Source organism: Physeter macrocephalus, chromosome 18 (genome assembly GCF_002837175.3).
Source record: "Physeter macrocephalus isolate SW-GA chromosome 18, ASM283717v5, whole genome shotgun sequence".
Classification (NCBI taxonomy): domain Eukaryota; kingdom Metazoa; phylum Chordata; class Mammalia; order Artiodactyla; family Physeteridae; genus Physeter; species Physeter macrocephalus.
Genome location: NC_041231.1, coordinates 43,353,065 through 43,366,547, shown reverse-complemented (window position 1 = coordinate 43,366,547; position 13,483 = coordinate 43,353,065). Strand labels below are relative to the sequence as shown.

Sequence of the window (13,483 nt, the reverse complement as noted above, 5' to 3'; positions counted from 1 at the left end):
AGCACAGGCTCCGGACGCGCAGGCTCAGCGGCCATGGCTCATGGGCCCAGCCGCTCTGCGGCATGTGGGATCTTCCCGGACCGGGGCATGAACCCATGTCCCCTGCATCGGCAGGCGGACTCTCAACCACTGCGCCACCAGGGAAAGCCCTGTGATTAGTAATCTTGATGTTCAACTACATATTTTTGTTTTTGTTCTTCCCACCAAAAACTCCTGTAGATCCTGGCTCCTCCCTTATCTCTTCAGAGCAATTCCTCAGAGCTTTCTGAGAGGCTGTCTTCCGGACTTTAGTCCTCAGTAAGGTCCCACACAACTTTTTGGTTGTGCATTCTTCTTCAGTCCACAAGGCCTAGGGAAGGAAAGTGCTCCCAATGTTAGCCCCAGGTGCTGCCACCCAAATTCACCCACAGCTCTGTAAACGGCCCTTTTATCGGACTCTCCTCAAATACGCACAGGGTTAATAATGACTATTTTCTGGGACTTCCCTGGTGGCTCAGTGGATAAAACTGCGCTCCCAGTGCAGGGGTCCCAGGTTCGATCCCTGGTCAGGGAACTAGATCCCACATGCATGCCACAACTAAGAGTTTGCATGCCACAACTAAGGAGCCAGAGAGCCGCAACTAAGGAGCCCACCTGCCGCAACCAAGACCCAGTGCAACCAAATAAATAAATAAATTTTTTTAAAATAAGTATTTTTTTAAAGAGTATTTTCTGCTGGGACCTTTATGTGGCAGTCAAGCTGCATATGGGAACGCTGCATATGGGAACTCTGCATGGGGCCAAAGCAATACCCAAGGATGCTCAGAAAGCCCAGTGTCCCATGGTGTGGGTGGCAGGGCGTGGGTGGCATTAGCCCAGGACTGACCCACAGGGCCAGGAGTGTGAGAGCTAAGTAGAGCACAGCTCTCCTTCCTGCCATTCCTCTTCACCAGCACCTGGGCTCCCTTCCTCCATTTTAGAAGGCAGAAATGCCAGACATCCACTTCCCAGCTTCCTTTGCCCGAGGCCCAGCCAATCAGATGTACCCTCCTTGAAATCAGATGTACCTTCCCTAGAGTCAGACATACCTTCCCTGGAGTGTGCCTAGCGGGCTGGTGACCAGAGCCTCTGCAGTGGTGGGGGTCACGGCAGCCAGGTAGCAGCATGCAGTGTCTGCCAAAGCAGAACTGTGACTTGGGCATGGCCTCTTTGCCTTGTCCTCCTGTGCCCTTGGTGGTTCTGGGAGCTACACAAGTTCATTTTCATAAATTCCATTTCTGCTTATGTTGGGCAGAGTCAGTTTCCTCCAACTGATAAAGTTGTCAGCAGGTGACCAGGGAAATGGGGGTGCATCCGGAGTGGACGTTTGCCTGGTTGGAGTTAAAGGCAGTGGAAATCCAGCCAGGATGAAGGGAAAGACTTTGGCAACCCCAGCAGGCTGAGGAGACAGAGCTAGTACAGCCATCACTGGTGGTGTGGTACAGATCTTCCACAACTTGTGATGGGGTTACTGATAAACCCCCTGTAAGGTGAAAATATCGTAAGTTGAAAATGTATTTAATACATCCAGGACATTGGTCGCCTCCTCAGTGAGGACTTCATACAACCCTGAACCACGCCCTCAACTCTGTCCCAGCACCCTCTAATACACTACTTACCTCTTTACTGTGTCTTCCACCACTAGAATGTCAGCTCTGTGAGGGAGGGAGTTTGCCCCTGTGCTTACTGCTATATTCCTACTGCTCAGCACATGGTAGGCACTTAATGTGTTAAGTTAATGAATTAAGTGAAATGAAGATGCATATGAAAGAATTAGAGGAATCAGATTGCAACCAACCAGCCCTTCTCTACCTCCCTTGCCAACTGAAGCAAGGTGTCCTCCCCTGAGACCTCATGAGGGAGTTACCTTGCAAGGGGAGTCAACTCTTCTAATGCTCCTCCTCCCCAACTCCTTAAACTAGAGATGGATACCAGCATGTCTGGAGACCTTATTACAAAGTCAGACCCAGAGGGGATGGCTTATGTATCAAAAGAATTTAAGACTTTGGTATTTTACATTAGCTAAAATATACACACTATGAGGGGGTCGAGGGAGACCCACCGAGGCCCTAGACCATGGAGATAAGAACATCAGCTTAGTTAGGTTGGACTTTATCAATGCAGGTGAGCTTGCCAGGAACTTTGGATACAATGCGCAGGCTTAAGCTACTGGAGGTTGTTCTGCCTGTCTATTTGGTTGGCTGAAATGAAAACTGGGTCTCACTAAGTGCAATTGAGATGCCAAATGCTCCCTGGTGTAATATAGAGGAAAGAACCCAAGGCCTCAGGAAGATTCACTCATTCATTCAAAATAAATGTTGGACTGAATTTATCAGGGACAACTCACCTTTTCCCTGAGTCCCTGGAGACAGACAACCCAGAAGATAGTCCCTTCACCAAGGCCCTAGGAAGTTCATCGCTGAGAAGTTTCCATTTGCCAGGGCTGCTGTAACAAAGTACCACACCCCGAGTGGCGCAAACAACAGAAACTTACTGTCTCATAGTTCTGGAGGCTGAAAGCTTGAAGCCAGGATGTCAGCAGGATCCATGCTGTCTCTGAAGTTGCTGGGGAATTTTGGATTAGGGGCACACCCTACTCCAGTATGGCTTCATCTTAATCTATGACACGTGCAACCACCCTACTTCCACATAAGGTCACATTATGAGGTACCCGGGGTTAGGTCTTCAATGTATTAATTTGGGGGACACAATTTGACCCATAAGTACCATAGTCACGGCTGTCCATGGGTCAGAGATTCTGGTTGGAGACACTATAGTTGAAATGCCTGCTTGATTTCAATGCAGACACCAGGATCTTCGGCAGGATCACCAGGCCCCTAAGACAAAAACTGATGGGGAGGCCAGTAGAGCCCTACTGGACGTGTATGACAAAAGAACTAGAGGGCTGACCACCAGAGACCTGACTGCAGAGGATAGGATCTCTCACCAATTTTCCAGATAAGATCAGTTCACAAACCCAGGGGCCCTTGAAGGAAGTGGGGTGGGTGCCCTTTAAGGTGGGCCCTGTGAAGACAGCCCAGCTTCATGCTGGTACTTTCCCCACAACCCTTCCCAAAGAGACCTGTGGCCATTAGCCACAGGCAGATACCACTTCCGGTTTACCCCATTTTTCCACTCTCAATAGAACAGTGTTTGTTTAAACAACAATGTGCCCAGTCCCAGGGGATGAGTAATGATTGGTCTAAACCAAACATGGCAACTCGCCTTTACAGGTGATAATTATATTTTATTAATATATAATATACAATCATATTACAAATATAATTCAAATGTTGCTGAAACCTATGTCTTTGTAACAATATTTCATTCTATCCAAATATCTTCTGATCCTACCTGATGGCCACTGTTTCCTAGCAACCCAAAATGCTACAAAATTCTTCAACCTAACCATATATAATCGCTCTTTCTAGGTTGCGGTAGACCAGTGAACCTGAAGAAAAATTCTGAGAGTGTCATATTTCATTCCTTCTGTTGTTGCTTTGCTGTTAAAATCTTCAAAACCTTCTTCAGAAAGTGCAAGGAAGCCTCTAAGGAGGTCAGGTATCCACTCCAGGAACTCTGTGCCCGGAGACAGGGTGGGGACCATTCAGCGGTCCCCCAACCTCACCTACCAGGAAGAGAGTCACAGCTGATATCACTCTGAGCCTGGGGATGAAGCCTAAGGGGTTCCTGTCGTCCATTGTGACACAGCCACCCTCTGCCCTGACACACTAGGAAAGGCAAATGCCCAGCAATGTTATGCCCATGGAGGAAGATCCCTGCAACACCCCAGCCCCAGGGCAGAAGGTGTAGAAAGTCCAACAAAATTCTGAGGCATGGGGAGGAGGGATAAATTAGAAGCTTGGGATTAACATATACATGCTACTATTTATAAAATAGATGACAAGGACCTACTGTATAGCACAGGGAACTCTACTCAATATTCTGTGATCGCCTATATGGGAAAAGAATCTGAAAAAGAATGAATACATCTATATGTATAACTGAATCACTATGCTGTACACCTGAAACTAACACAACATTGTAAATCAACTATACTCCAATAGGAAGCCCGCGTGCCACAACTACTGAAGCCTGTGTGCCTAGAGCCCGTGCTCTGCACCAAGAGAAGCCAGGGCAATGAGAAGCCCACGCACCGCAAGGAAGAGTAGCCCCCGCTCGCCACAACTAGAGAAAGCCTGCGCACAGCAACAAAGACTCAACGCAGCCAAAAATAAAAATAAATAAATAATTTTAAAAAAAACAACTATACTTCAATAATTTTTTTTAATGTAAAAGGAAAAAAAAAATTCTGAGGCATAGGAAAGGGTGCCTCTTGTCACCATCTTCCCCACGCCAGAAGTGACAAAGAACACCAGAGAATCAGCCAGCACGCTCCACCCACAGCCTTGTGCAGGCCCTCCATCCTCGACCCAGCCTCTGGTTCCCCTCTCCAGGGATGCCAGTATTTGGGACCCACATTTCCAGGGACCCCAGATCCCCCCTACATCTGTTTCTGTCTCAGCGGTGAGGGTCCAGCAACCTAGGTCAGCCCAGAGAAAACCCGGGCCCTGCCCAGGGCTCACTCCAGGGCAAGACAGTTTCCGCTCCAGGGATGGGTAGTCATGGGGGTGGGAGCTGGACCAAGGGTCCATACAGACCTGGTGGGAGGGAGCAGAGCACAGGGGTTTGCAGAGCTGCTGGAAAGAACCTCACCAGTGGCGAGCTGGCCACACGACACAACCTTAGATTGTTCTTTTTTTAAAGAGTATTTATTGCAAAGAATGTTGGACACAGTGTGATGTGTGGCTGAGATCCAACAACATCCATTCCAGGGCGAGCAGGAAACATGTCTGCAACAGGAGCACATCAACCGTCCCGGCTGCAACCGGGCAGCCAGCCAGGTGGACGGCTGCCCATGCAGAGCCGGCTCAGGGTGAGCCCTGCTGGGATCCCAGACTTCCCTCCGCCCCATCCCCGTCCTTGTGACACGTCTCCAGTAGCTCCTGGCTGCCCTCTGGACAGAGAGAAAAGGCCTCGCTGGTCTCACCTCAGCCAGCCTGAGGTCTTGGAGAGGTGGTGACATCTAGATGTACATGCCGCTGACCAAAGGGACCTGCTATGGCCAACAACTGAGCATGACCAAAAGTCACCAATACTCTGGCAGACATGGAAGTAAAGGCTGCAGTCCCCACATCCCAAAGGCAGTAGCGTGGTCCTCTGGCCCTGGGTCTAAGGGGCCTGGGGCTCTGACAGGAGGTAAGTCCAGAAGGAGGGTACTGCCACGGCTCTGTCCTGGACATCTCTCCATCCATGTCTGTCCATAGCTGCTGTGGCACTCGAGGCCGAGAGACCATCAGCCTGGGCCAGGGACACAGGATCCTGGGGCCTGACTTCACCAAGGACCACCACCTGTAGACAGCAGCGCATCCAACTACAAATCCACACACTTCCTCACCCAGCCTCACAACTTGCTGGCCAGCCTGTTCTCCCAGCTACAAAATGGAGCCGGAACCTGCGGCCCAGCCCAACTCCCTGGGCCCAAAAGAACTCAGGGGCGTGACAGATGGTAGGCTTCCCGAGGTCGTTTTCATCAGGCTCCTGTGTACAAGAATCAGAAGCTGGGAAAATCCTGCCCTGGCTAGGGGCTGCCTCCAGCTCTGGGCTTTCCCGTGCTTAGTCCCGCGGGTGGAGGTCAACAAACGCCAGGACAGGCTTTGCAGGACCATGCAAGCTTATCCGAATCCTTCACAGCAAATGCAGGTCCCTGCCACCAGTGTACACTCTTGTGTGGACACAGGCAGCAGCGTGCAAGGTAGCCCAGTGGCATGGCCGGGAGAGGAAGATGGGAGGGCAGCCTCTCCCTCGAGCACTGGGAAGGGCGACTCTTCACGTCTTTCTTTACGTGTTGCACCATGAGAGCAGTTGGAGAGGGGTGGCCTTGGCTACCAGCTCCCACGAGTATTCCAGTGTAGGCATAATTGGGAAGGGGTAATCGCAAACACCCCGCTCCATGCATGTTTCTGTGCATTCCCATGTGCTAAAGTGAACACACTGCTTTCCTGAGCGTCCACAAATGCAGACGCACGGACCCAAGGGTCTGGCCAGTGGAGATGGCTGCCTTGGCGGAAGCTCTTCAGTTCCTGGCGAGGCAGGACGGGGATGGCTCTTTCCCGCTTACTGAGGCAGCAGCAGCTCATGAACACCTTGCCTCTGGCTCAGGAAGTGGCCAAAGAAAGGGCAGCAGAGCCCTGGCAGGGGTCCCCAGGTCTACCCAGGCAGCTCGGCCTCAGTGGGTGGAAACATCACAGCAAGTGCTTTCCGTTTCACATTTTTTGGTTTCACACTTCACAAAGCCCACCCGGCCGGTGAGAGGAAACAGAAAGATCAGGGGCTGGGAAACCTCTCACCGGCCCGGTGCAGACGTAGTCAGGCCAAGCGGTTTTTAGCAGCAGGTTGGGCACCGCATACAACCCTGACGCTGTCAACAAGGAAACAGGTGGGCTGGGGCTGGGATTCTGGGTGCCACCAGCCATGCATGGCTTTGAGGGTGTTCCTGTGTGGTGAATGTCACACAGACCAGAGGGCCTGGAATGACCTCGTCCGCAGAGATCAACACCTGCCCGGGGGTCGCAGTGGACGACACACGGTCACTGGTGAGCAGGCACCGTGACAAGGGCTTCCTCCGGAGGCCGAGAGATGTCTACATTCTGCACAAAATTAAACACACAGAACACTGACCCTTTGCCAAGGACAGACAGTCACCACTATCTGCCTTGCTCATCACTCTGGCCGCTGGACTCACATTCTCACACCAAGGAGCCCCGGCCACAGGACTTAGACCCCAACCTTTCCTAAGAGCCAGGGGTCAAGAGCCTCTTGACATGTGGTGGGTGACAAACACCAGAACAAAGGTGGGGGATGGAGGACACCTCCAGTTCCTGCTTGCTCCTTGCAGGCAGGTCAGGCAGTACCCAGAGTGAGGCCATCCCCGCCTCCTGCCTCAGGTCTGGGTCAGGTGGGGAGAAACAGCTGGCTGGGAAGGGGACCAGCTCCTGAGGGTGCCCCCTCCCGGCTATGTCGGTGTTTCGGTGGACAGGTGTCAGATAAGGCCCCAGCAGCCTGCGGACATCTCCTGTTCTGCAGCCTGGTCCGTCCCCTGAGAGCTGGGGCACAGGGCCCCCTGCACCTCCTGAATAGCCCCCCTCCCCTGCCTCAGCTGCAGAGTCTAGTTCTGTCCACAGCCGGCTGAGTTCAGGGCATCTCAGGCCTAAGGAATGGGGGTCAGAGACTCCCCTCAACTCTGTAAGACTATGTGATCCTATGTGATCCCTGATCTTGGTGGCCCAACAGAGCAGGTCAGGTCACCAATGACCTGGGCCACAGCACAGATCTGCAGGGAGGGAAACATGGCCCCTATGGCCACACTCCTGAGTTCACAGGGCTGGCCACTGGAACTGTAGGAGCGGGTGCAATTCTCACTGGGGGCAGGCTTCCCAAGGGCCCCTTTCTCACCACAACCTGCCCCCAAGGATGGGCCAGGACCTGGAGATCCTGCCCACCTTAAAAGGAACCATCCCAGAACCTGTGGCCAACAGAAGTTTGCCTCTCAGAAGCGCCTACCCAGAGGTAGGCAGGGTGCCTGCCAACTACCCCATGGCCATGTTGGCTCCTGCAAATGGACCAGGGCACCAGCCCCTGATGCTTGCTGGGTCCAGGGGCCTCTTTCACCATCACCCCGTCAGTGCTGGGGGCCCAACGCCTTCTGGGCTTTCCTCAGCACGAGGGGCCTGTTGAGACATCTTCCCCTGAGACCTGTGTGTGCCAGACTGGGCCTGCATCGGATTCTCAGAGCAAACAGGGAAGAGGTTTACACAATGACTGGTTCTGGTGAGGGGAAGCAGCCTTAGCAAGTAGGAGGACATGTCCACACACCTCAGCCTGTGGGGCCCAAGGCCCACACCCTGGGCAGGGCCCCAAGGCCCAGCACGTCCCATTGTGGGTGGCAGCAGGCATGACTAAGGCCCCAGGAGCCTTCCTGGTGCAACAGACTCTGGGAATAGGGCCCAGAGGGGCGGTCCTGCTCTTGGCCTCAGTGGGAGAGGAAACCAACATGGCAGAAGGATCCCACACAGGCATGAAGTGCTTCTGGGCAACACTTCAAGGAGCTTCTATCTTTAACGCTGGGGGAACACAGAACAGAGACGTGTCCTTCCGCAGGAAGGTCTCTACGCAGCACCGAGACACCCTCAGCCTCTGCACGGCCCTTTCCGCAACAAAGCAGGACATTTTTCATTTTTATTTTTTAAAGGTGCTCAAGTTGGACAGGTGCTCATGAGGCCTGGGCTGGTGGGACACGGAAGCGCCTGCCCCCTGTAGGCCTCTAGCCTCTGTTCCGGCCACAGCGTCACCGTGGCAGAGAACTCAGGCTCACTCAGTAGGTGCCCCAGCTGGGCCTGGCCCTGGTGGTTGCTGTGTCTGGACCCCCAGGAATGTGCCCACCACCCCAGCAGTGACCCAGCTGCTACCTGAGGCCTGTCCCGGTGCGTGTTCACGGCCGCCACATTCAGGAATATGGACTCCACTTTACAACCTGCCAAAGGGAAGATGCAAATCCATTCCCCCTCCTGAAAGGCAGCTGAGCCACAGGGGTAGAAGCTTCTCCCAGGAGGAGGCTTTCGGTGCTGTGGGGCTGAGCAGACGCCTCAGCCTCTCTCCAGTGCTCCCACCTTAGGCAGCTCCAGAGGCCCCGTGAGGAAGCACCAGGCAGCGTGTCAGGCCCGAGCCTCTGGGCCACTGCCCAGCGCAGGCTCGCCGAGGAGCCCGGGCACCAGGCAGAGCCACAGTGAGGATGAGCGGCCCACCTCGGGGGCCGAGGGCGGTCTGAGAAGCAACAAGCCTAGCTCAGCGAGGGGTCACTACGCTGAGCAGACCCGCACCCAGCCCTGTCTCACACGCGAGGCGGGATCACCATGGTGCCAGAAGCTCAGTGCAAAGGGGGACGAGGCGATTAACACGCACTGGGATGACTTCAGCTGCCACTGAGCTTTACAGTTATTGTCCCGAGGGCACAACCACGTGAGAGTGCCTCGTCCAGCGTTGAAGGGGAGGAGTCGGGACCCAGGAGGTTAGGAAGTTGCGTGAGGCCTCTGCTGGCAGAGCCCAAGGCAGAGGCGCAGATTTTCAGGTCTGGGTCCTGGGGGCCGTGGGGCTTTCTGGGGGATTTTGGAGAAACCAGTAGAAAAGCCCCTCATGTGGGTGGGTGATGGTTAAGGAAGGATCATTGGGGAGGCTTCCTGTGGCCACAGGAATTAAAACAAAAAATAATTAAAAAGCAAATTGGGAAAGGTGGTGGGGTGGAAGGAGGAGGAATGAGCCTCTAATGAAATTTTCAAGGCAGGGGTTTGCAGAAAACCACAGAACCTTGCAGACAGCCAGTCTGGCAACCAGGTCAGCATGCGGGAAGCTTCTTTACCATAAGCCACAGGGGTCAGCTTCAGGACCGTGTGCAGCGGACACTTGAGGTAGGGCAGCTGTTCTGTGGACACGGACGGAGAGGGCTGGCACCAGGGATGCCCAGGTGACCGTCCCCTTCAATCTCTCTCACACACACATCCCACCTCCCCAGGGGCAGCGTCCGCACCTGCCGCCTTGTCAAGGAAGTAGGCCAGGAGGCAGCGCATCACAGCCTGGTGGCAGATGACCAGCACGTTCTCTTGCCGCTCCAGCTCCATGATGACAGGCTCGAGTCGCTGGACCAGGTCCTCATAGGACTGCAAGGGCAAGTGAGAAGCGTCCCTCAACCCAGCTCCAGGGGTAGGGATGGAGACGTTCTGGGTAGTGGGCTACCTTCTCCTGAACTCCTCACCATTCTGGCAGGTTGGTGAGGACTGGCAGTCTGACAAAGGGATCACCTCCCCTATCCCAGGGCCAGGTCCCAGTAGGACCGAGAGGGCAGGGCTGGGCCTTAGGCTGAGTCCAAGGGGCCACCTCCATGCCCATCCTGGGGCCCTTTGCTGAACCCTCTGCTGCTGCAATTCACATGCTGGCGACTGATGACAGGTGGAAAAGACACGGCTCCCTTCCCACCCACCGCACGTGGAGTACACAGAACGAGGCTTGTGGGGAGGAGAAGCAAAAACCTCCCAAACTTCCCAGAGTGCAACCTGTCAGAATGCCTGAGCTCCCAGGAAGGACCCTCACAATCTGCCTGCCCTGTACCTCCCCTGGGTGCTGTGAGGGAGCCCTTGGACCAACCCTGGTGACTGGCAGGTCTAGAGCTTTTCACTGGGAGACCCAGCCCTGGGGGTTCACCCCTGTTTGCACACAGTGAGCCGTCCTTCAGAAAAAAAAAAAAAGGCCTCAAGCTTGGAGCTGAGTTTGCCCCATGATTTGATTGGGAGTAACACCAACATGACTTGTGCCAGCCCCTGGTATTTCTGGAGAAATCCTAGATTGCTTCTTTTGGCAACTAACTTCCCTACCAATTTCCCCCCTGTATTCTCAAGTTTGAGCAGCCAGCTGCTTGTTTCTTTTTACTGTTATCTGGTTTGGTTCTAAATCTGGGCTCTCCCTCACAGTATGATATGGGGAAATATTAATGCTACCCGAAGCTGTCCTATTCCCAAGGACAGAACAGCATAGGCACCTGTGAGCCTGGCATTTGGGCGGGGGGTTTCTACATGTGTACGTGTATGTGTGTACGCAAACCTGTGTGTCTGTGGGAGGTATTTTTATTTGGCCACTGCCCCAGGTCACGTCCTAGAAGTGGGAGATATATGAGTCAAAGGTGACACTGTTTCTACCCAGGGCCTGGGCTGAGGCGAGAGCCAGTCTGAGGGGAGGTGACAGTGCAGGTGACTTATGGTAGCCACAACTCACCTGGGGAAAATTAATCTCTAGGTCTGGATTCAGGGCTAGGGGTGGTGTCTGGAGCCGCAGGAAGGATGGGGTCACCCTCTGACACTCCCAGGGATGGGGAAAGTAAAGATGGGGAGTGATGGGAAACAGGGCAGGCCTCAGGGTTGGGATTCCTGGGCAGCACTGCTCACCCACCACCCAAGGAGGGGCCTGCAGCCTGGGCCACGGCTGAGAAGTGGTGGAGGTGACACACACACCCAGGCTGCCTACCTCTGAGGCCAGGCCCCTCCTGCTGCCCACGGAGCCTCTGCAGAGCCCCTCGGGGCCCTCAGTCACAGGCGGTCCTCCCAGGCAGGCAGCAGGTGGCTGGGACTAAGCCACCATATCCCACCTACCTCCCCCTTAGGGTACCGGTACCGGTACTTGTCCTGGTCTCGCAGGGCAAATTCCAGTGGATAATGATCCTGAATTTCCTCGTAGGTCATTTCCTCACAGACGCCCTAGGGAGACACTACAGTCATCACACTGCCCACACCAGGCCCAGGGATCAGCCCTGTGTCAGGGGGAGGGCATTTCCTGGGCCACAGGGCCTCTCCCAGCTGGGAAGAGCAGGCACCCTGGGAACGCTAAGCAGGGGCAGCCTCACATTTGTAAAAAGCTATCACACGTCTTTTCCACCCACCCATCGTCCATCCATCCAGTTTATGCCATAAAAATAAACACAGAAATGTTAACTATGTATCTTTTCTAATGTGTCTTTTTGTCTTCTGTGCTATGGAAATACTACAGCAGAGTATGGATTACTGTACAGGCTATAAAGTAAGATTTCCCTCGTGTCATTCAGGATACACACACACACACAGCATAGAGTATCGTATACAAATGCCATTTTAAAACAAAACAAAAGAGCCCAGGAAAATGTGTGGACTGACCGGTGTCAGTCCTTCCAAGGCTCAAGCCAAGAACCAGCACACAGGAGGTGCCCAGAGAGGAAGCAATAAAACGCCCATAATAAAAAGCTGCTGGACTATTTACAATAGCCAGGTCATGGAAGCAACCAAAATGCCCATCGACAGACAAATGGATAAAGAAGATGTGGTACATATATACAATGGAATATTACTCAGCCATAAAAAGGAACGAAACTGGGTCATTTGTAGAGACGTGGATGGATCTAGAGACTGTCATACAGAGTGAAGTAAGTCAGAAAGAGAATAACAAATATCGTATATTAACGCATATATGTGGAACCTAGAAAATGGTACAGAACATGTATACACTGATGTGTATAAAATTGATGACTAATAAGGACCTGCTGTATAAAAAAATAAATAAAATTCAAAAAAAAGATGTGGGAAACTATAAAGTGGGGGTCGGGAGAACAAACTGTGACACTACAATTCATAACACACACAATAAACAAATTATTCTGAAAAATAAAAAATAAAATAAAAAATAAAAAGCTGCTGGTTTCTACCTTTGTCCTTGGGGTTTTTTTCCTAGACAAAGCCTTGGGGGCAAAGTTGTCTATTAAAAAGGAAAGATGATGAGGAAAATTTAAACCTATAAATGCCTATATCAAAAAAGAAAGATCTCATATCACTAATCTAATCTTCTACCTTAAGATATTGGAGGGACTTCCTTGGTGGCACAATGGTTAAGAATCCGCCTGCCAATGTAGGGGACACAGGTTCGATCCCTGGTCCAGGAAGATCCCACATGCCGCGGAGCAACTAAGCCTGCATGCCACAACTACTGAGCCCACGTGCCACAACTACTGAAGCCCGCGTGCCTAGAGCCTGCACTCCACAACAAGAGAAGCCACCACAGTGAGAAGCCCACGCACTGCAACGAAGAGTAGCCCCTGCTCACTGCAACTAGAGAAAGCCTGCGCACAGCAACGAAGACCCAACGCAGCCAAAAGTAAATAAATAAATTAATTAATTAATTTTAAAAAAAGTTATTGGAAAAAGAACAAACTAAATCCAAAGCAAGCAGAAGTAAGGAAATAATACAAATTAGAACACAAATTCATGAAATAGAAAAAAGCAATGAAATCAAAATTTGGTTCTTTGAAAAGATCAACAGAATTCACAAAACTTTGGCTAGACTGACAGGAAAAAGGAAAGCTCGAATTATTAAACCAGGAATGAAAGGGGGATATTAATACAAAGCTCACAGAAATAAAAAAGATTATAAGGGAATACTATGCACAATTATATGCCAACAAATAAGACAACTTAGGTGAAATAGGAAAATTCCTACAAAGACACAAACTACCTGTTGTGAGTTGAATACGTCCCCCCAAAAGATACGCTTAAGTCCTAACCCCTGGGAACTGTGAATGTGACCTTATGTGGAAATAGTCTTTGCAGATATAATCAAGTAGATGAGATCCAATGACTGATGCCCTTTTAAGAAGGCCATGTAAAGACATAGAGAGACACACACAGGGAAGAAGCCCATGTAATGAGGGAGACAGGGATTGCAGTGATGCACCTATAAGCCAAGGAATGTCGGCAGCCATCAAGAACCTGCTAAAAATATGGGCATTAAAAGTGATTGGGGGCTTCCCTGGTGGCGCAGTGGTTGAGAATCCGCCTGC

The 13,483-nt window shown here is 52.1% G+C and overlaps 1 protein-coding gene across 11 annotated transcripts in view; it reads right to left on the bottom strand.

The window, feature by feature from the left end:
• Positions 1-4,102: 4,102 nt before the first annotated feature.
• The window catches only part of LOC102979520 (6-phosphofructo-2-kinase/fructose-2,6-bisphosphatase 4), a 77,550-nt gene continuing 68,169 nt past the window's right edge, over positions 4,103-13,483 (bottom strand). For 7 of the 11 annotated variants that reach the window (XM_028478521.2, XM_055080117.1, XM_028478519.2 and 4 more), the window contains 4 exons: positions 11,274-11,378; positions 9,662-9,791; positions 9,494-9,556; positions 6,735-8,611 (listed from right to left, as the gene is read on the bottom strand). In XM_028478521.2, the coding sequence (XP_028334322.1) occupies positions 8,334-8,611; positions 9,494-9,556; positions 9,662-9,791; positions 11,274-11,378 (576 nt within the window). In that variant the 3' untranslated portion in view covers positions 6,735-8,333. The other 4 variants (XM_028478518.2, XM_007115372.4, XM_007115371.4 and 1 more) reach the window with 2 other exon arrangements.